Source organism: Gymnodraco acuticeps, unplaced genomic scaffold (assembly GCF_902827175.1).
Source record: "Gymnodraco acuticeps unplaced genomic scaffold, fGymAcu1.1, whole genome shotgun sequence".
NCBI lineage: Eukaryota > Metazoa > Chordata > Actinopteri > Perciformes > Bathydraconidae > Gymnodraco > Gymnodraco acuticeps.
The window spans coordinates 2,790,233-2,811,763 of record NW_022991187.1 but is presented as its reverse complement, the minus strand read 5'-3'; the positions used below and the strand labels follow the sequence as shown (position 1 = coordinate 2,811,763).

The window sequence follows — 21,531 nt, the reverse complement described above, 5'->3', positions numbered from 1 at the left end:
TCAAACCACACCGCCTGTGGCAAATAAGGCTGCCGCTGGAAAATACAGCTGTGTCGTTTTTTTTCGAGGCAGAAAGCTTAACAATATGGACGTTAGTGAGCTCAGAATGTGATAAAGCATTGAGACACAAATCAAAAGATCCTGCATGCTGTACATTGTCATGGTGTTGTCACAATACTATTTATACATTATTGCAAAATCTGTCTCCTTTGCTCCACATCCAAGTACAATGTTTGCTGCCGTAAACCTTACAAGTGTCATCAGGAGTTCAGCTTTTCTGTTCTGTGAGGGAAAACCTGCTGAAGTGTACCTGCTACAAACCCCCGGGGAGCTTTCAGTTGATGAGGTGTTTAGCTTTGCTAAGCCATGAAACTAGCTTCATCTCAAAAGATGACAGGCGGCACATAAACATATTTCAGTGGCAAAGAGCAGATGTCGGAGATCAGAGGTTTTCAACTCAAATCGGAGATATTTCAGGTCAGGGTGATTTCGCTGTAAAAGTAGCATTACCTGAGATGTAGCTAACCTATTACCTATTCTGATCCTGTCCCGTTTAATGTAGTTGTATAACTACAGCACACACGTCAGTTCATTATCTTGTGTCATCTGGCGCCTTAAATGAATACACAACGTTTAATCAGAAAGTGGGCGAGGGGGTCATCTATTCTGGACACTGCAGCACGTTCAACTGTGTTTTGAAGAGTCGTTTTAATTGGCTTTCAATTAATTGCATATTGCACCTGTATGGAAGCTTATCACATGCACTGTGATAATGCTTTCACACACAGACAAAGAACATTTAGACGTAACAATCACAACCCTAATATTAGTTTGTTGCTATCGTTGCTTTTGAAGTGGTTTTTTTATCCACCTATCAAATATTATCTCCAGTCTGTAAACTATGGGTAGCTCTAACCACTCTTTGAAAATGATTTAAAAAACAAACTTGATTTATATAATGGTTTTGTAGATTCAGCTGTCAGATGTTGTTAGGTATTTCTCGTAGTGTATTAGAGTATCTGACTATCATTTCCAACATCAAAGATTAGCTTGACCTCCTTTACAGAGGCTTCTGTAGTGTACAACCTAATTAGATTCAGAACTGATTCCTTAAATGCCTTTTTTATACAAAGCTTAAATGTAATTTCGCTCCAGACAGACACAAACATGTAGCATTACATATGTCTATCTTAATGTAAAATAATGCCACTTATGGTGTCTAAACAGATAAAGTGTCCCATCTAGTGGTGAACTGGGAAACTAAAGGATTCATGAACTGAACAGAAAATCCAGTCTGAAGAAGTCTGATAATTGTGTATTTCTTCTCATTACTGAAATGCTTAGTACAACACAATGTTTGTTCAGAGAGGTTACTCCCTCGCTCCTGTGCCTGCCTAACGTGTGGCCTCAACAACCTGATTCTGTCTGAGCTGATTTCAGGTCCTCATCAGAAACACCTTGGAAATCATTTCAATCACTTTGTGTTCAAACAGTGACTTGATTCACAACCTTTGCTGCCTCCTCCTCATAACACCCAACCTTAATTGTGCCATGTCACACCACCCAAGCAGTCTCTTACAGATTAACACTTCCAACTTGACATTTTAATATCTCTGAAATTGCTCCCTAGTCTCATAACGTAATCAAGTTATTTGAACAAGGCCATGATGAACTGGGCCAGTGTTCCAAACCACCATTGTTTCCTACTTCTTACTAAATTGACTGTATTTATATAACGCTTTATCCATTCTTTACGAACCCTCAAAGCGCTTTACATCCAACAAGTCACCATTAACCCATTCACACCTCATTCATACACAGCAGTGCCATTTTCACAAGTAAGCTAACCCTCACACACATTCACACACCGTCGACCATGCCTCAGGACCACCTTGGGGTTAGGTATCACTCCAACATGTTGGCTGATTGAAAGGCAACTCTACATCGAATAACGCTAAGAATATCCAAATCAGAATCGGTTGTATTATCAAGTAGCTTCACACTTACAAGGTATTTGCTTTGGTTTATATTGTGCATACCAAGACACAGAAAGAACAATACGTGGCAAAAAACGTAATTAAAACAGTACGGTTATAAACGCCATTTCAAAAAACTATTTTAAGACTATTGCAACAAATACAAAATAAAGACAATATTTACACAACATATTATTATGTGAGAAACGGAGTACAGTCAAATGTAATAAAATATGACTAATACTATATATTCAAAGTCAAAAGCTGTGCAGATTGAAAAAGAGGTAGTATGGAGAAGAAATGTTATAGCTATTTTTATTATATGTACAGCACTTTGGCTCGACCAAAAATCGTTTATAAATGTGCTATATAAATAAAACTTGATTTGATTTGATTTGAAATGTGCAACATGGATTTACAATATCAAAAAGAAGATAAACTGTTCCCAGGATGTGCATTTAGTATGTAATGCAACATGTTTGTCTGGGGGTGATAAAAGTCAGTGGGGGTCCCGGGCCTTGTCAATGAGGCCGGTAGCAGACACTGAGAATGTTTGGTCATGCATTATCTTTCACATTTCCAGCGCTGCGGGACTCAGTAAGAATCTAAAGAAGTCAAAGATTGCGCTGCCACTGTCGATATTTTCTGCACCGATGACACCAGCTGTTCCTCATTGTGCCGGTTATGTATCGCAGTAATATCCCTATATTGAGTTTTGTGTCACATTTCTGAGAAAAACAGTCCTGTAATCCAGATGTTGGCTCACCCATGCTGTTATGCAAGCATTTAATACCAGGTTTCAGGGAAGAGACTGTCATGAAAATTAGCAACGGTGAGATTGAAAACAGAGAATAATGTGGAGCGGTGTGTCTTCACCTCCACCAGCTGTTGAAGACACACACATATGCATGTACAAAGAACATACATGTATCAGCATACATGTAGCATGCATAGAGGACACACTGTAGCTTTACATGAAGGTCACGGGAAATGTTCCAGAATACACACCTGTGTGTTTCGTCCGCCACCTAATCTGCGCTGACCCTCGTCGCCATTGGTCCATCCCCATCCCCTGGAGGCCATGGCAAACCAATGGGAGTGTGCGCTGCTGCATTCAGAGCGGGTGTTGCCCGTGGTGGAAAGTTTAAAAGAGTGTGTGTCCCGCTGTGCCTCAGCAGAAGCATCCATCAACATGATCCCCATTGTGCTGGCCTCAGTGCTCATTGCTAGCGGTAAGAACATCTGGCACCCTCTAATTCTGTGTGTAATTGTTTCTCCAGTTTGCAAGTTTGTGTGAGAGAGTGTGCCTGCCTGCATATTACCACACAGTGAGCTAGCATTGTGCACTTGAAAAGACAAATGATGCAGCATAAGAATACAACATGTATTGTTCTCTAACCTCATAAACACTCTATCTTATGTCTCATGTATCTTCCCTCTCCAGCCCTTGGGTGCGGCACCCCCGCTATCGAGCCCCTGACTTCCCGTGTGGTCAATGGAGTCGACGCCAAGCCCCACAGCTGGCCCTGGCAGGTATGCTAATATAAACACATCTGTCTATCTTTTCATATTAGCTGGCAAACCTTATGGGTCTGCTAATTAGTTTCCAAATCCAGTGGCTATTGAAAACTCTAAATTAAATGGTTTTGAATTAATTTAGCAAAACCCCTCCCTAGATTTACAACCTGGTGCATCCTTTACCATGTCCTTATGTGTCTCCAGATCTCTCTGCAGTACGAGAGGAACGGTGCGTGGAGGCACACTTGTGGAGGATCTCTGATTGCTGCCAATGGGTCATGACTGCTGCTCACCGCATCAAGTACGAGCATCAGAGGAATACACACACACACACACACACACACACACACACACACACCACACACACACACACACATCCACCAATGCCCACTACTACAAGTCACATTCTCACAGATATGCTGCACCACACTACTCGCCTAAATCTGCACCCATACGAGAAAAGAGAATCAGGCAAGGTCCAGGAGTGTCAAACTCAAATGTCATCCTCAAAAGAAAATACAGTCAAGGTCATCTGGACACTGCCCAATTAAAATACTGTTCCTCATCTTGCAGCCATAACTAATCATCAATTAGAGCTCATTACATCGTTCAACTGTGCATTAAATCTTCCGGCTGGGTTAGCAAGGACCTAAACAATCTGTTCTCTCTTCCCTCCCAAAGCGAGAAGCTGAAATACAGAGTCCACGTCGGAAAACACAACCTGGTGGAGCTGGAGGCCGGCTCCAAGGCCATCCTGACCGACAAGATCATCGTCCACAGGCAGTGGAACCCGGTCCTAGTGGCCATCGGGTAAGACAAGCACTAAAACACAGCACAAAGAGAAAGCGTGCCGCGACATGCAGTTCATCATAATCTCATCTGCACTGTGTCGAGGTGATAGAGTGGGCCGACGACACTCAAAGTCCATTCATTCACTTCGGTCCAACACGTACCTTTGACACAAGTTCTCCATCTTCAAAGAGCTCACATTCCTGCAAAGGTGTCTCGAAACATGAATAACAGTTGACCTCTTAAACCATGTGTATTATTCATAGTCAAATATGCAGCTGGATTTTGTCTTTAGAAACATTAGATAGATGCAGTAAGATTGAGATGTCTTTGTATACATAGCTATACTACTAATACTATATGGCAAATACAGATTGCAATGCTCAATTAGCGTCACTTTCTCTTGTTTTTTGATGTGGTCCTTGCAGAAATGATATTGCCCTGATCAAGCTGTCGGAGTCTGTGACTTTGAGCGACCATGTGCAGCTGGCCTGTATCCCTGCAGCTGAGACTCTGCTGTCTAACCTCTCCTCCTGCTACATCACCGGCTGGGGCAGGCGGTCCAGTAAGGCACTATTTACTGAAGGCTGTTTGCTTTTCAGACATTTAGCTTAGCATCGCTGGAATATCTTCATATCATCTGGGTTGGGAAGGTTACTTAAAAAAAATGTATGCAGTTACAATTACTAGATACAAATAAAAATGTAAGCAGTTAGATTCCCTCCATAGCAAATACAATGCTAATACAGACAATACTACAGGAGAAAATACATATTATACATAAAGCATGGTGGCAGCCTGTTGCAGCAGCATCCTGCATATATATTTATTTGTTGTCTTTCTGATGCTTTATTTTCCTTTCGTTTGATTCCATTTGTACTTTTTTTAATAATTCATGTGCAATGACTTTTAATACTGCTGCCGTTACAAATGTCCACACTTGGGTTGAATCCATCTTTATATCTACACACCGTATTTTTAAATCAGTTGTCGCCCCAATGGATTTTGAAAAAATAATTACACGAATGAGCAAATTCATTCCGTATGTTTAACTATTTTAAGTAGTGGACTACAACATTGTATTTACAAAGCATTTACCTGTAAATGTTTCTTCAAATGAGTTGTTGACTCCTTGGATATTGACAGAATATTAACAGCTGGAAGGCACAGCTTGCAGTGAACAGTAATGTTTCTCTTTTCTCCTTTTAACACAAAATAATAGCACATTTCCCACCCAGTGGAAACATTCTTTGAACTACAGGGACTGTAGATTTGCTACGATTTCACTCAAGCCTGTGCTTCGTGATATACCCTTCTTTGCTTTAAAACGTATTATAATGAGTACATCTTCTTAAATGTAACTTTAAGATTATTACATAAATCTTGTTTAATGTATGCTGTTACTCCCCAAGCCTGGCTGTTTATGTGTCAGTGTTATTTCAGCTTAGCATATTTGAAATGTCTTCATGTAACTGTCCTTTAGGGTTTTATATGTGATGTTTGTGTAAATACCCAGCTGTGTAAGAGATGGTGGTTTCCCAAGGAATAGATAGGATGTAAAGCCTATGCATGAGATTATAGCTGTATTCTTTCAGGGGGGGATTACACCTAAATTGATATATTTGGTGGGTCTGTGAACTTGGCGCTTGGGGAAATGCTGTAGAGCAGATTTGGTGTGTGTGGAAGATGGTAATAGACTCTGCCTGTGTGTTCCAGCCGGAGGCTCCATTGCTGATAAGCTGCAGCAGGCTTTGATGCCTGTGGCCGACCATGAGACCTGCACGCAGTCCGACTGGTGGGGCGTCGCCATCAGGAGGTCCATGGTGTGTGCCGGAGGGGATGGAGTCGTCGGTGGATGCAACGTAAGTGTGTGTGTGTGTGTGTGTGTGTGTGTGTGTGTGTGTGTGTGTGTGTGTGTGTGTGTGTGTGTGTGTGTGTGTGTGTGTGTGTGTGTGTGTGTGTGTGTGTGTCAAGCAATGACTTCCCCTGGCTCAAATGTTGTGTGACTAAGATCATCTTTAAGCTTAACAGAGTACATTAACTCAAGTACTGTACTAAAGTACAACATTGAGGTCCTTGCACATTAACAGAGTATTTTAATTTGATGCTATTCCATCTCCTATTTTAGAAGCCAATTCTCTACTTTGTTGCTCCACTACATGTATTTTACATCATTACATTATTCAAATGATTAGTTAATACAAAATAAATACAAATTATTCTTAAACATTGACATATACGTTAAGATTTCCAGCAGCAGTATACAGAGTAATTCAAGTGCTCTACTTTTACCAGCTGTGATTAATACAGGAATGCATCAATAATCATAATCTAGTATTTCACTACTTTCACTTTTGGTAATATAATAAGATAAACAGTAGTTTATTGATCCCAATTTTGGATTAATTTTTTTATGCCAACACTAAATTCATATTTTCAATGAAGGACTTTTACTTTAATATATCTCTAAAATGTAGTATTGCTAGGTTTAATTAAGTAAAATCTTCTTCCTGCAAAATACATTGTCCAGCGTTTTGACCCTACTTTCTGTTCTGTCATTATTTCAGTGATGCACATTTGAGTTTGAAGGCAAAAGGTGGGTTTAAATACAATTATACAAGGAATCAGGGGGGAAGCTGTTCTGCCTACACTGGAAAATATTCCTTGTGTCCTGTCGATGACACTTGGTGAAACAATGATTGTGATTCTCACAGTTGGGCTTTGCCAGTGTCCCAGCAGCACCACCAAATGAATAAAATATGAGCTCTGCTGCTCTCTCACTGTGTTTCCAGGGCGACTCCGGTGGTCCTCTGAACTGTCAGAACAGCGAGGGCACCTGGGAGGTCCACGGCATCGCCAGCTTCGTCTCTGGTCTTGGCTGCAACTTTGTGAAGAAACCCACCGTGTTCACCAGAGTCTCCGCTTTCAACGACTGGATCGACGAGGTAAGTGCCTCCACTTGCCCCTCAGTGAATGCTCCTCATGGTTTCAACCTAATGACTGGACGTTTGTGTTTTCAGGTCATGATGAGCAACTAAAGAAGATGAAGTGTCAATAAATTATTTCAAGAAAAGTGCATTGGCCTTGCGTCTGTTCAATCAAATCTAGCAGACTCTCACATCTGATCAACTCACATCCGGATGAATAATGAATGCCACATTAACTGACTCTGTGCCTTCCCATGAGGCGAGCTATACATGGAAACAATGTCAACCAATATCCAGCAGGTGTCCTCATTCACTCATGATAGGAAATTAGTTCCGACAGCTTCCCAAATCAGGACACTGTGCAGAATGACCAATGTTCCTGACTGCCAAAAACAGCAACACACAGATAACTCATATAAAACAAGCATCATGGTCAATCAATGATAGGTCAAATAGCACCGTTCCATATTGGATGAGGGAATGACGTAATGTTATGAAATCTCTTCATGTGAAATATGAATCTAATATCGCAGCTTGAAACTGACCTGCTTGTCCGTGTGCCCTTTGAATAGGAGGGCTTTATGAAAACCACAATGCTAGGGAGTCCATCTTCCCTCGTGATAATAGCGCTGTGAAAATGAGAAAAGGCCACGGCAAAGTTGAGATTAACACTTCTGTCATTTTCTTTTCCTTTTGTGATGAGAAATTAAATTGCCTCTTGTTTCTTTATTTCTTTATTTTTTATCCCACTCTTTTTCTCATTTGAAACATTCTCCCGTAGACACACACCCTGATAACTTTTGACAGTGTAATGGAGGTGTGCGAGCATCTTCATTGACATGAGAGGTAGTGTTCAGACATGACAAATCCTGCAAGAGGAAGTAATAATGTGTGTGTGTGGTGGTGTGTGTGTGTGTGTGTGTGTGTGTGTGTGTGTGTGTGTGTGTGTGTGTGTGTGTGTGGGGGGTGTGTGTGTGTGTGTGGTGTGTGTGTGTGTGTGTGTGTGTGTGTGTGTGTGTGTGTGTGTGTGTGTGTGTGTGTGTGTGTGTGTGTGTGTGTGTGCACCTGCCTGCATGCGTGTGTGAGTGTGTAAGAGCAGGCAGAGGGAGAGACAGAGTGTTTGTCTGTGTTTCTGTCAAGCTTTATCCGAGTGCATTTCTCTGATATGATGAATCACTCTTCTGAAGAAGCTTTCTCTGGAGTATCAGCCTGTGATCAGTGATAACTCTCCCATGCAGGCTTTCAAGAAGTGCTGCTCCCTGACTAATTCAGTCTGATTTGGATGAAAAATGAAGGTATGCAAGGATATTGCCTGTCTACATTTCAAGTGGATACTTAAAAATAAACCCGTACATTTTTTACTAGCACTTTGTTTTGTTCCAGTAATGCTGATGCAACACTGCATGAATATGTGAGTGGAGTAATTAATCAAAATGCAATAAAATAACAAGGTTAAACATTTATTACGTTGTTTCTGAAATCATCCAATCATGGTGTTAAAATGAGGATGAACTGATAGTCTTATAACTGAAGTCTTTATAATGACTGTGAATATTTCACACGATTTCACACGATTTCTCCAATTGTGTATGCATTTAATTGAGTTTAGCTACCACATCATCACTATATTCATATTGAATTAAAACACAGTACTTCTTGAAGTATTGCCAATAGCCAACCAGCCAAACACTTTGACATGAGCCGCTGCTCTCTCCGTCCCCCTGGAAAACTTGTTTTCTAAAGCCAGAGCCTCAAAAGAATGCTTTGTCCCTGCTTGAACTTTGTGGGTCATGGTGCCCCACTCCCAACACACACACACACACACACACACCACACACACACACACACACACACACACACACACACACACACACACACACACACACACACACACACACACACACACACACACACACACACACACACACACACACACACACACACACACACACACACACACACACACACACACACACACACACACACACACACACACACACACACACACCACACACACACACACACACACACACACACACACAAAGACAGAGAGCCTTGCAGAACCCCCCAGGGACACACCGCTTTTGTGCTGAATACCAATGAGGACAAGAGGAGGCAACACGTTTGTTTTAAGTTTGTGCAGCTGCTATTCAGATCCATGCAACTTTTCTCAAGTTTACTATGCGGGGAGGGGGCATGTGTTTGTAATGCACAACAGCTCTGCCTGTGGGTTAGACACAAATAATGACAAAATGATGCTTGAAATTAATGATTCTGCTCGATCATTGCACAACTAGCCTTGTCTTTTGAAGTCATATTAACCTATTATAAGTATCTAAAGCATCCTGCCCTGCTGGAAAAACACAGCTTAGACCAACCTAGCTAGTCAGTTAGTTGACCAGCCTGGATGGTTTAGAGGGGTTTTGGACACTTTAGCTGGCCAGCTAAAAAAAACAGCAGCTGGTCACCAGCATCCATCTATCACCAGTTTATGTTTAATAATAGTATACCATGCTGGAAGCTTACCAGGATTCCAGGTGACCAGCATACATTGTTTAAATACTGGTATGATTATTTAAACTAGAGAACATAAATATATTACAAAGATTGATTGTGCATTTCTGTGCTTTGAATCCACTTCTTGAAGCAAACTGAACGCTGGGATGTTCTCAGAGATGTGTGATAGGAAAAGCCCTTGATGGGATGTCCAAGCTTGTTTGTATTAATAGCTCAGTAGTAAGGGACTCAGAGGAGACGGTGGGAGGGAGGGAGGTGAGGGGGAGGGGCTGGGGATGATGAGCAGCCACTCTGACAGATACATCTCCGCTCCGTCGCGCTGCGCCTCTCCAGACTTCATGGGTGCTGGCCGCCCTGTTCCTGCTGTCCAGCCATATTGTCAAACGCTCGGGAAGAGTTTGGTGACCTACTTCGCAGAAAAAGTTCCCGCCACACAAACAGTTGGGTGAGGATCGCTGATTGTATATGAACGCGTTTTGCTGCCAAAGCGCGCATAAAAGGAGAGGACACTGAAGTACTGTACAGACGCATGGATACCGGACACCTGGAGAATTAGGTAGGCTGGTGTATCAAATGTTTGTTGTGCTTAGCCTGAAGTGACACTGCAAGTACACAGCAAACAACTACTTTTGTTTAGTTCTTCTTTCATTATGTCCACACAAATTATTATTTGTAGTTCTATTACAAAAATAATACAGTATGTTGGAGTTATTGGAGGTGTGTCTGTACTGGAAACAGCAGCCTATATCCCCAATTAGTTTAGTTTATTTGTTTATAGTGTCGTGGACAGTCCCCATTGATCAACTGTCACAAAAAAGAGTTAATGGGGCAGCTATAGCCAACATTGCTAATTTCCAACTGTTGTCCCTGGCCAGATGATAATAGAAATCCTTAAAATACAATACATCAACAGCATTAGTTATAAAAAATGACAAAAGACAAGTAGATAGAGGCGAAAGGATAAAAGAGTACAATAAAATGCAAACAACACACGTTATACATACATGTCACATATACAGGGCCGCTTCTTGGCATAGGCGACATAGGCGGTCGCCTAGGGCGCCAGATCTGGGGGGGGGGGGGGGGGAGGCGCTGCGCTGGCAGCTCTGGGAGGGAAAAAAACATTTTTACTGTTTGCGCTCATCCTAATTTTCGGCCTTGATGTAACAACATTCATAATTAAGTCAAGGTAACACCCTTTTCACCCCGGTTACACTTTTCATTTGCCCTGTACGATGGGCGTTGTAATTGATGAAAGTGGGGGGTGTTGGCTTATCAGGCGTCCGCAGCTCACAGCCAAAGTGGGTGTGGGATCGAGCAAGAGAGATACATGCAATTTATGTAAACAAATATTTCCAAGGCACTCTTTTATAATTATTGGGGTAAACAGGTTTGAAATCATTTCAATGTATACTATAGGACAGAAAACCAAACATATCGTTTAAAACTTGAGAGATACAAAAATATGCATAAATAAACGTTAACTAGGTCAAATAAGATATGAATGAACAACACAAATAAAATAAGTTGCATTTATTCGCTATTGGTTATGTTCACATACTTATTTGATTATTAAAATGTAAACCAATCTTTTTCATATGGGTGTTTTACGGCCCGTCCACACAGCGGCGTGCGTTGAAAGCTTCACCATTCACTTTGAATGGGGTGACGTCACTTTGCTGGCGTGGCTCGCTGCAAAAGTTGAGCAATGTTCAAGTTTTGAAGCCACGGCAGAAGCGTCAGCCAATCGAATCATATGCCAGTACAAGCTCTAGCCAATCAAACCGCTGCTTGTATGTCAGGGGCGGGAGATTCATGTGATTGGTTGTTGGTCAAGTTTCAGACACGCCCGCCGGCAAGCTTCAACGCACGCCGCTGTGTGGACGGGCCGTTAGAGTTGTACCCCCTAGATCAGGTCTCTAGTAATGTGTGCTCTAAGTGCACCAGATTGAAGAATTGTACTTTAAATGTTCAAACACCCCCCTAGAGGATGTGATGTCCTCACCCCAATTAAAACATGTTCATATACAGTAATACTGAATACATTTGAAGCCTTTGATGTATATGACTTATGTCAATACGTTTCTGTTTTTGTAGTGCATTGGTCTTTTGTAGAGATTTTTCATTTATTTTTTATATATTCTATTGTGTATTCCTTGGATACTTTTATTTGTTCTACTGAACGATTTTCTGGCAGGGGGGGGGCGCCAGCTAAAATCTCGCCTAGGGCAACAAATTGGTTAGAACCGGCCCTGCACATATAGCACATCAAAAGCAATAAAGACCATTTAAAGTGCTTGAAAGTATTTGAACATATGCAATTGTCTATATAATAATGTTGTATAATATGCGCAAGTAATAAGCCACTACTGTTTACCTTTATAAGAAGATCAATTATTAAATGCCTGAGTATGCCCTGCTATTTAGCAGAAGTAGATTTATTTCATATTCAGTGTCAACACTGTTGATTCCCAGCCTCATGGGGAAGTTGTTGCCATGCAGCTGGTGTTGACACAGAGTTGGGAAAGGGGAGACTGTTCAATCACATGACATGGAGTTGACTCAATCTGATAGTCCACTGCAAGGTGATGCATAATGCACAAACATTTGCCTGTTTGCCATGTGGTCACTGCAGGAGGCACATGTTTGTGAGTTGAATATGGCACTCAGTGTTTGTTGCATGTTGGCTGTATTTGCATGCGTTCACATTAGATTGTTTGCATCTGCACACAAAGGCCTCTTATGTCTGTCAATGGCATCATTCATAAACACGCATCCAAGCACAAGCTCGCATTCATGAAGCATTTTGCTTCTGCATGCCACCAGTATCAATCTCAAGCTTACAGCCACACAGCTCAGACCCACAATGTAACAGGGAGACTGTAGTTATCTGTGTATTGATTGTGGCCTGAGGAGATGTGTGCATGTGTGTGTTTATGCATGTTTGTGTGGTGGGTCATGTGCAGGGGCGGACTGGGAGGAAAAAGTGGACCGGGGATTAATTGACAGACAGGCCCACTTAATGTGCGGCATGTATCGGCCGGCTGGGGACGAAAGTATGTTACTTAACAAAAAACGCTATGCATTTAACCCTTTAACTGCCAGACCAAGACAAAAGCTATGGAACAATTATTTGTTTGCATTTTCTTATCAAATGGGCCACAAATAAGAACAAACAATTGTTTTTTTACTGACCACACAGTTTTGTTTTTATGAGCCTCTACCAAATGGTCGAGCTGGCCTTCTATGGTAAAAGTACATTTTCAACAATCATCATATACAGTACAGTATTTGTACGCATCAAACTCAAATAAAACACAAACTCAAATACATTTGTTTCTTTTATGGAAAATTAGCAATATATACAACCAGATATATTCATAAAAGATAATAAATTATAATTGTAAAAAAAAAAAGTAATGTAAAGTGTTTTTCATGATAAAAAAAATACTTGCTCATCTTACTGTAGATGCTGAATTGGCCTAACAGGAAACCACTGGCCTAACAGCAAATGTCTATATCCTGTGTTGGCCTAACTTGCTCATCTGTGTGCAACTTTGGGCTGAATGCCATGCATGAAAGGTGCTATATAAATTATTATCACTCTTTCACTCTGAGACTCATTAGGCAGTAATAGATGTAGTAATATTACCATGAATCTAGCCATTTATTTACCATATTTTATTGGAAAACATCTCTGAAACTCTGAAAAAGTCATATTGCTAGCTTACCATAAAAGGCCAATTCGACCGATTGGTTGAGCATATTTTCAAAAAAAGAATTACACACTTGTTAAAACTTTTTTTGTGCATCAAGTTATCTAATTATGTTCAGTCAGTGCCCTGCCACTAAAATATGTCAAAAAGGATATGGTTACCTTTAGGGATGCACGATAATTATCGGCCCGATAATTATCGGTCCGATATTAGGAATTATGACGTCATCCCGATAAACCCGATACCAGTATTAATAGCCCCGATAATATACAATATATTTTTTGGGTAAAAAAAAAGAAAAAAAATACTGCGGTGTGGGTGGATTGGGATGAGGGGCGCTTGTTTTTCACTCGGCTCCTCCCGTTTTGCCAGTACTGTCGTATTAGTGGTTTAGGAAGAGGGGAGTTTTTCACAAATCCAGCGCTCCCTAACTCATGCCTGGCTGTGACGTAAATGGTGTGCGGCCGTGAAGCCAGGACAGTAAACAAACATGTCGTCGGTGGTATGGGCGTTGGAGCTATGTGCAACTCAAGGCATATGCTCGAACCGGAGCTGCCTGGACGCTGCAATCATGTTGCGCACTATCCGTGCTGAGTGTGCTGACTTTTCGTACAATGTCCCACTGTCTGGCTTCCTGCATAAAGTCAAGTGCTCGGCGCAGTTGTGGCGAAATGTCGCTCCTCTGTTTTCATTTAAACAGCTCCGTATATCCGTTAGCGCAGCTAGCTAGCACCAGATGCTAACAACAACAATGCACGTAAGGTCTCTCTCTCGCTCGCTCGGGCCACACATACACACACCCTCCCGGTCCTCCAGATGGCCAGTCGGTGCCTGCCGGTGAGCGTGGAAGTGTGGTCTGCCACAAGCGGGCGACAGGAGCGGGGCTGTCAGCATCAGCTTGTAGATGGTATTTTAAACTCGATGCGCTCTGAAACTACGGGGCGGCCGAGGAAAAAAAATACACATGCGTTAATCGCGTTAAAATAATTAGTGGCGTAAAAAATGTTTTATTATCGGTCTTGAGAAGCAGGAAGTTATCGGTATCGGTATCGGTTTCAAAAAACCAATATCGTGCATCCCTAGTTACCTTACAAAAGTTGACCAAAAAGAGTGATTTCTTCAGCAGTGATTTTTAGCATTCCCAACTTCCTCAGTGGAAGCTAGCTGAAGGGCTTTCTGTTTGAACCACAGTGACATCTAGAGGTTGTTTTGTGCATAACATGTCAACCAAAGGGTAAAGCTGGCTGAATCAGATGGAGTTACACTTTTATTTTTTCAACAAGATATCAAGACACAAAATGTGCTCTACCAAATGGTGGTGCTGGCAGTTAAAGGGTTTGTTATATTGGACCATTATTCATATAGTCATCACATTACCTGAGCCCTTGAGTTGCCTAGAGCAAAATAGTTACAGCATATATTTATTCATTTTAATGTTAACAGATCATTGATGCAATAACATTTGGACCCAATTTGCCTGACTTGACGCATGGAATAAAACATGGGCGTAGGAAGCATCCTCAATATGGGTGAGACCATTTAACAGAGGGTGTGTGCAGGTGGTGGACCTCACCTCCTCTAGGGGGGTCCGGGGGCATGCTTTAAATGTTGAAGTTAAATGCATCAATCTGGTGCACTTTGAGAGCAAAGTTAGGGACTAAATCTATGGATACATCCATATGAAACAGAACTGTGAACAGATTATGCTAACAGCTAGTGGAGGAAAAGTGACTGCACCCAAAACAACAAACCTGCTAGCTAACTAGCCTAAACTCAGTAACAGAATGTGGGCAACACGTTCTTCTCCACAGCCGCGCGACCTCTGAGTCAGACGTCACTTCCCCCTTTTCTATCCTATGGGTACTCCCCCTGAACTCCGTTTCCCTGCCAACACTCCCCCCCCCCCCCCCCCCCCCCCCCCCCCCCTATGCAAGCCCCTCCCTCTGAACCCAGGGCTCGCTACAATACTGTATACTGTATACACAAACTATACAAAAATGCCTTTACGCTTTGGAGCTTGTTTATCCATCTGTAAGCAACTGCCAGCTAGGTCTCTCAGTCACTCACTCCTGATCGTTCACTGCGCAGTGACAGCCGCTACGGGCCTGATGTGTGAAAGTGAAACTATCTGATAGATAGAACTGCCCAGCCCAGCCCAGTGGGGTATGGGCCAGTAGGATTTAGGTAAGCAAAAAAAAGGGAGTGGCCGGAACACTTACAAATGTGGGCAGGTAGGAGTTAGGCAAAGAAAAAGAAAAACGTTTTTTTTTTTTTTTTTTTTTTGGCCCCCCTCCGAAAACTCCCGGTATTCCCAATGGCCAGTCCGCCCCTGGTCATGTGCTGACGATCTTTGGACCTTTAAATCTACCAAAACAAACATTTACTCTCACACTTGTGAAACAGTTAACTGACATGCTGACACTTTATTGTATGAATTCTGTGCCGTGTGTTTGACATCTTACGCACACCAATATTCACTAAAGATTTCCAAGTAATCTATGGAAAGAAAAGCTATCCTCTTTTTGAGTAATAGTAGGACCCTAACACATTTGCTTTCCTCCACTGTGGCCATCGAGTGAAACAGAGCTATTTTGCATTCAGAGGAAATGTATTTATCATGCAAATGAGGACAAATTATGCGGCACACTCATCTACTTTGGGCAGCATGGGTTATGAAAATGTGCTATAATTGGGGATAATGGACAATTGGTGCAACATACTTTGTGTTATTTGTTGTTGTTTATTTCTATACACAACTCTGATTGTATGAAATCAATCCAAGCATGCAAACCCTCTGTTCCAATACATTGGCCACACTAAATTCTATCTAAAAACACACAGATGATTCCCTTTTCATCTATCTGTCCTCTTATACCCTAGACTAGAGCAGTGGTTCCCAACCTGGGGGGCGCCATAGATCGCAAGGGGGGGGGGGGGGGGGGGGGGGCACCAGGCCTCAGATGATTTGGGGCCAAATATCATATTTAGACTTTTTTTGTTTACATATAATTGTAAGGCAATACATGATTGTCACTAAAAGCCTTGTCTCTACATTACAATAAAATATAAAAAATAATTGATAATTAATTTAATAAAAATTCAAGTTAGTATTAAAGGCATAAAAAGACAGAAATTTATAATTCTTTCTTTGATAGAAATGTTTCTTCTGCCCGTAAAGTGTCCAAACCAGGCTTTTCTGGATAAGCGCATTTTTAAAACATAGTCATTGTCCATGCCGGTTTCAGTTGGATGATTTGTCACAGTTGCTCCGATCAGATCGGTCTCCTCCATTTTGTAGATTATTTACGACTTTTGAATCCACATAAACACATCGGAAAATCCGGCTTACTTTGAGCATGTGTTTTAAACAGTTTAATCCATTTGTGAATTGTTTCCACTTGCGCCGTCCTTTAATTTCTTCATACAGCGGGAATCCATATGAATTAATCCTGAGTCCAATAACCATCAAAGTCACTCCAATAGTGCTCCTTAATTACGCTTTCATCCTCCTTTAACAAAATACTTCACATTCATCCAGTTTGTGACAGTAGTTGTAGCATTTTTGAGACTTTTAAACTTCAATTACCGCTGTTGCCCCCCCCCCCCCCCCCTTGTGTGTGTGTGGGGGGGAGGGGGGGCGCAACTTCCAACAGGAGTCATTTGGGGGGGCTCTTGGGAAAAACCCAACCCCTGCCCTAGAGTACACACTCCTTGCTTTCCCTTTAACGGAAATGGTAAACTCGTCACTTTACATTTAGTGTCACCTGACTTCTGCAGAAGAACTTTGGATGTTTTGGAAATAGTCTGCAGTGCAGTGAGGGCACTTTTATTGACAGTAATCCCAGTTGGTGATTATGAGGGTTCATTCCCCCGCAGCGATGCCACCAGCATCTCGAGAGGGACCCATCTGATACAAACAGAAAGCGACTTTATACGCTCAAATGCATCACTGCCACCAACTCTGACTTGAAGCTATCCATCTTTGTTTGGCTGACTCATAAAATAGCTATAAAAGGGAAGGATAAATAAGGAATTAGTTCTCAATAGCAAGCTTGGAATGTTGCAGTGTTGCCCTCAGTAGGAGAGAGGAGGACATATGGTCTCATTATAGAAATGCTTTAAGAGAGAAGTGAGAGGGGTTTAGAAGCAAGGAGATGAGCTCTAGTTTTTATCTGTTAGACTCTGAGAGGGAAAATATTCACACTGATGCTTCTCAGTCAGTCAGTCAGTCAGTCAGTCAGTCAGTCAGTCAGTCAGTCAGTCAGTCAGTCAGTCAGTCAGTCAGTCAGTCAGTCAGTCAGTCAGACACACACACACACACACACACAGTGTAATAACTTCATTGCTCTCTGCCTGTGTATGGGAAACGAGACGGAAACATAATGTCTCAACACAGCGCCGCAGCCCAGAGGCACTTTTTTGTCCTTTAATACTTTTCAATCATCCGCAGATTATAATAAATAACAAAGTCACGAGAATTATGTTTTCTCTGAACCTCTCTGACATTCTTCCGTGCACATTTCCAGATGATGATGTGATAACACTCCCTTGTGTTGCTTTATTAAGAAACGTTGTAATGCTGTAATTTCCCCATTGAAGTAATATTGAGATAAGACCCATTTGTAGACACTGGATATATCTGTCCCGTATGTACGACTGCAGGTGTAAAGCCACTTTGTCAGGGAGTAAGTCATCTTCACAGAGCTGACCTCATAGTAGACTCAGCATGGCGCATGTGACAGACTGTGGCCAAGTATGCGTGTGTGAGTGTGAGTGTGTGTAAGGCTTGTGTGCACGTGGTGGTTAAATCAACTCATGTGATCCATTTCCTTTCATTTCAGGTACATGTTGTGGAGGTAAAATGCCCAAAGTGGCCCCGGTTGCCGCCCTCTGATCCACCTGAGATGTGATCATGAGTCTGGAGACTACAGTCCCGTCCGCCATGGAGCCCGATCCGAGGACGGGCCTCTCTGTGTGGGCCATTATAGCCATCGCTTGCAACTCTGTGGTGGGCGTCCTCATCCTCATCCTCTTCGGGATCATCTACAAGGCCTGCAAGGTGCCTTCACACCAAGACACAATGTCAGTTTTCACAGCGATGCCGGAGGAGAAGAAGAAGAAGCCTGAACAGAAGTACCTGCTGACTGCAGCCTGATCACGGCGGACAGGGACTTGAGATGTTATTCAACTTCGTCCATTTAGTTGAGCTGAGGACAAGCTTTATTTCTCTTCTCCAACCACATCCTGCTCACATTTCTCCCCCATCATCCCCTCGTGTAGAGCATTCAGCAGAGTGTAGAGTGAGCTAACTGCATTAAGAGTTGCAGCAAGGCCAACAACAGCAAGCAGGCCCAATCCTCTTATCTCTGCGGTGCGTCGCTGGGACTGTCCATCTGTCGGTTTGTTTGCTCTACTCTACACAGGCAGACTATGATCTCCTCCTCTACTCCATCCATTCCTCCATACGACACCACTGAGAGGGTGTGGTGGAGAAACTGCAAAGGCACCATGTATTGTAACATGAGAGTTTGGGGCGATGAGGTTGGTTGACAGCCATGATAACATGTTGGAGGTACGGAGGAAAAGCAGCTCTCAAACAGCTGCAGCACGACTGACATCAACAACAGAGTCAGGAAGGAGAGAGAAGCTGCTGGGAAAGTGAGCGAGAGCCAGGCGGAGAGGGAGACAGACGGAGATAAAGGACTGAAATTTGGTGGGGATGATAAACGGCTGGGGAAGAATCGGAGAGGGGATGCTTTGATGTTGTTGTTTACAGAGAGGCAGCCCGAGGCTCCGATTTGACAGACTCCCTATTTGACACACAAGCTTCCACCGATCCGACTCCCATGAGATTAAAAGCAGCAGCAAAAATGTTACTCATGTCCCAGTGTGCCTCTCTTTCATTTTGTTAGCTCCTCTACAAGTTAAATAAGATATTTATTCGCAGCCTTCCCACTGACTGAACACTCACTGTCAGGAGTGAATATCGAATTTATTGGATTGACTGTGCTGCAGCTAACACGTTTACTGTGTGATGTCAATATGGTCAGAAGGGAAGGAAATGTGACAAGCCAGTAAAACATGTTTCTCCACATCATCAGAATAACAAGGGCTGCCTTTCTATTTGAGGTTTGTCGTGTGTAGGACATACAATGATGATTAATTAAAACGTTTCTTCACAGAAATGTTCTTTATTATGTCTCTGAGAAACATAACATCCAATATCAGGTATTGTTAATTTGTGATTTGAGGATTTTTTCTATATTTCTGTGCACAATTAATGATGAACAGTCATTTGTGCTGAAGTGACTCATTTGGTATAAGATAACTCGTTTGAATCACAATGAAGTAGCAGCTATTGTGAGCATTTCCTTTCATATCAATGTACATTAACTACTTTTTTTAAAAACTTGCACACAATTACAACTTTGAAAGAAAAACGTTGGACTTTGGAAACTTGCAGTGGTGATTTGTCAATACATTTCATATCTTAATGGAATCAATTATCAATCAGAAACGACTCTACAGAATAGACGAACATAGGAATACGCTGCAGCCCAACCAAAGAACAGCTATTGTTTCATTTTGTAATTGCCAATGTGCTCTGGTGCTACTGATGAGTTAATTTTTTTACTAACACAATAAACTAATTCAATTTTTTTTATAACCGTGTACTCCGCAATCAATGTTTCCATGCACCCTTTGTGTATTAGCGTTATTGGCCTTTAAATGATTTAAACATGAGGAAATAATTACTCTTAACAGCAACCCACTTCAACAGCAGCAACTAAAACCGTATCCAGTGACTACAACATACCATAATAATATCAGAACAAAACGTTGGACATGTAGTTAAATAATTAACTTGTAGTAAGTGCAATCTTTAGGTTCTTGTACTTTAATATTTCTATTCATGGGTGACTGTGGCTGCGAGGGAGTGCGGTCGTCTTTCAACCAGAAGGTTGTGGGTTCGATCCCAGCCCATGCAGACAACATGTCGATGTAATGTTAAGATACTTAACCCTGAGTTGCTCCCGACAGCCAACGGTGTGTGAATGTTAGGTCCTAGAGTAAGGTACACTGCTCTGTATGAATGGGTGAATGACATGTAGTATGTAAAGCGCTTTGTACAATCCATTTACTTACCTATTGTATTTCTACTTCATTACATTTTATTATGATTTATTTGACAGCCCTAAAATGGCAAACCATTGGACAAAAGCACACATGTCTTATAGGTACTAAAGTGGAGGTGCTCTATTCATGAAGTCATGTTGAGCACAACATCTGTGATCTATGATTTGACTTACTTCAAAATCATTTACTGACTTACCCCCAAAATGCACTAAATCGCAGTAACTGCACTCTGCTTTTGTGTTCAGATTTAACCGTCCGTTTATTGTCTTATCAGTTTTGATTTGTTGTCCAATGTATACGCTGGTAATCACAGGCAATGTGTGTCTTTTTGACTGAACCCATTTAGATGAGGCATTAACAAGCACTGAGGCATCTTCCGTAAAATAACATTAAGAGAAGTTTTGTCCTATAGTAACTGTCGCACTACCTTGCCAAGTAAATGTTTTGATGCATTTTAATTTTCATACCCGACTTTATTTAGTCTTCTATCAAAAATCTATTTGTTTACGTTTTTTAAACAAAAGATACTTGTTTGTTGTTGCTAGTTTTTTATTTAAGCCTCATTTTAAATTGAAATATGCCCTGAGGCTTCAGCTGTCGCCATCTTTGATATAAAAGGTTCCAAACAGCAGCTTGAAATGTATCAAACAATGTAATTATTGTTATCTCAATCTATTTATAGGGTACTTTATATATTGAATGCATCTGAATACCTCTTTTATCACTTCATAAAAGGCAAGGCAAGTTTATTTATAGCACCTTTCAACACAAGGCAATTCAAGGTGCTTTACAAAAATGAAAGACAAAGGCATTTAAAAACAGTCATTAAAAAGAAAAGATAATAAAAGAAAAAATACATTAATAAAAAGTTACAGTGCAGTTTAAGATATGAATAGTTCACACAGAAGTTCCATTTTACTGATGCCTTTCTTTAAGGCTTCTCCGAACATG

The 21,531-nt window shown here is 41.6% G+C and overlaps 1 protein-coding gene and 1 long non-coding RNA gene across 2 annotated transcripts; both read left to right on the top strand.

The window, feature by feature from the left end:
- The first annotated feature begins 3,010 nt into the window (after nt 1-3,010).
- Nucleotides 3,011-7,321, top strand: ela3l (elastase 3 like). Its single transcript, XM_034238456.1, is given in 10 exon segments — nt 3,011-3,127; nt 3,129-3,208; nt 3,421-3,509; nt 3,699-3,762; nt 3,765-3,795; nt 4,176-4,304; nt 4,712-4,848; nt 6,000-6,145; nt 7,076-7,228; nt 7,304-7,321. Coding segments are annotated over 10 exon segments (906 nt in total). The 5' UTR covers nt 3,011-3,068.
- Nucleotides 7,322-10,017: 2,696 nt separating this feature from the next.
- Nucleotides 10,018-20,110, top strand: LOC117561161. The gene is made up of 2 exons (XR_004571286.1): nt 10,018-10,283; nt 18,285-20,110. It is a non-coding gene; the product is annotated as an uncharacterized LOC117561161 (long non-coding RNA).
- Nucleotides 20,111-21,531: the final 1,421 nt, after the last annotated feature.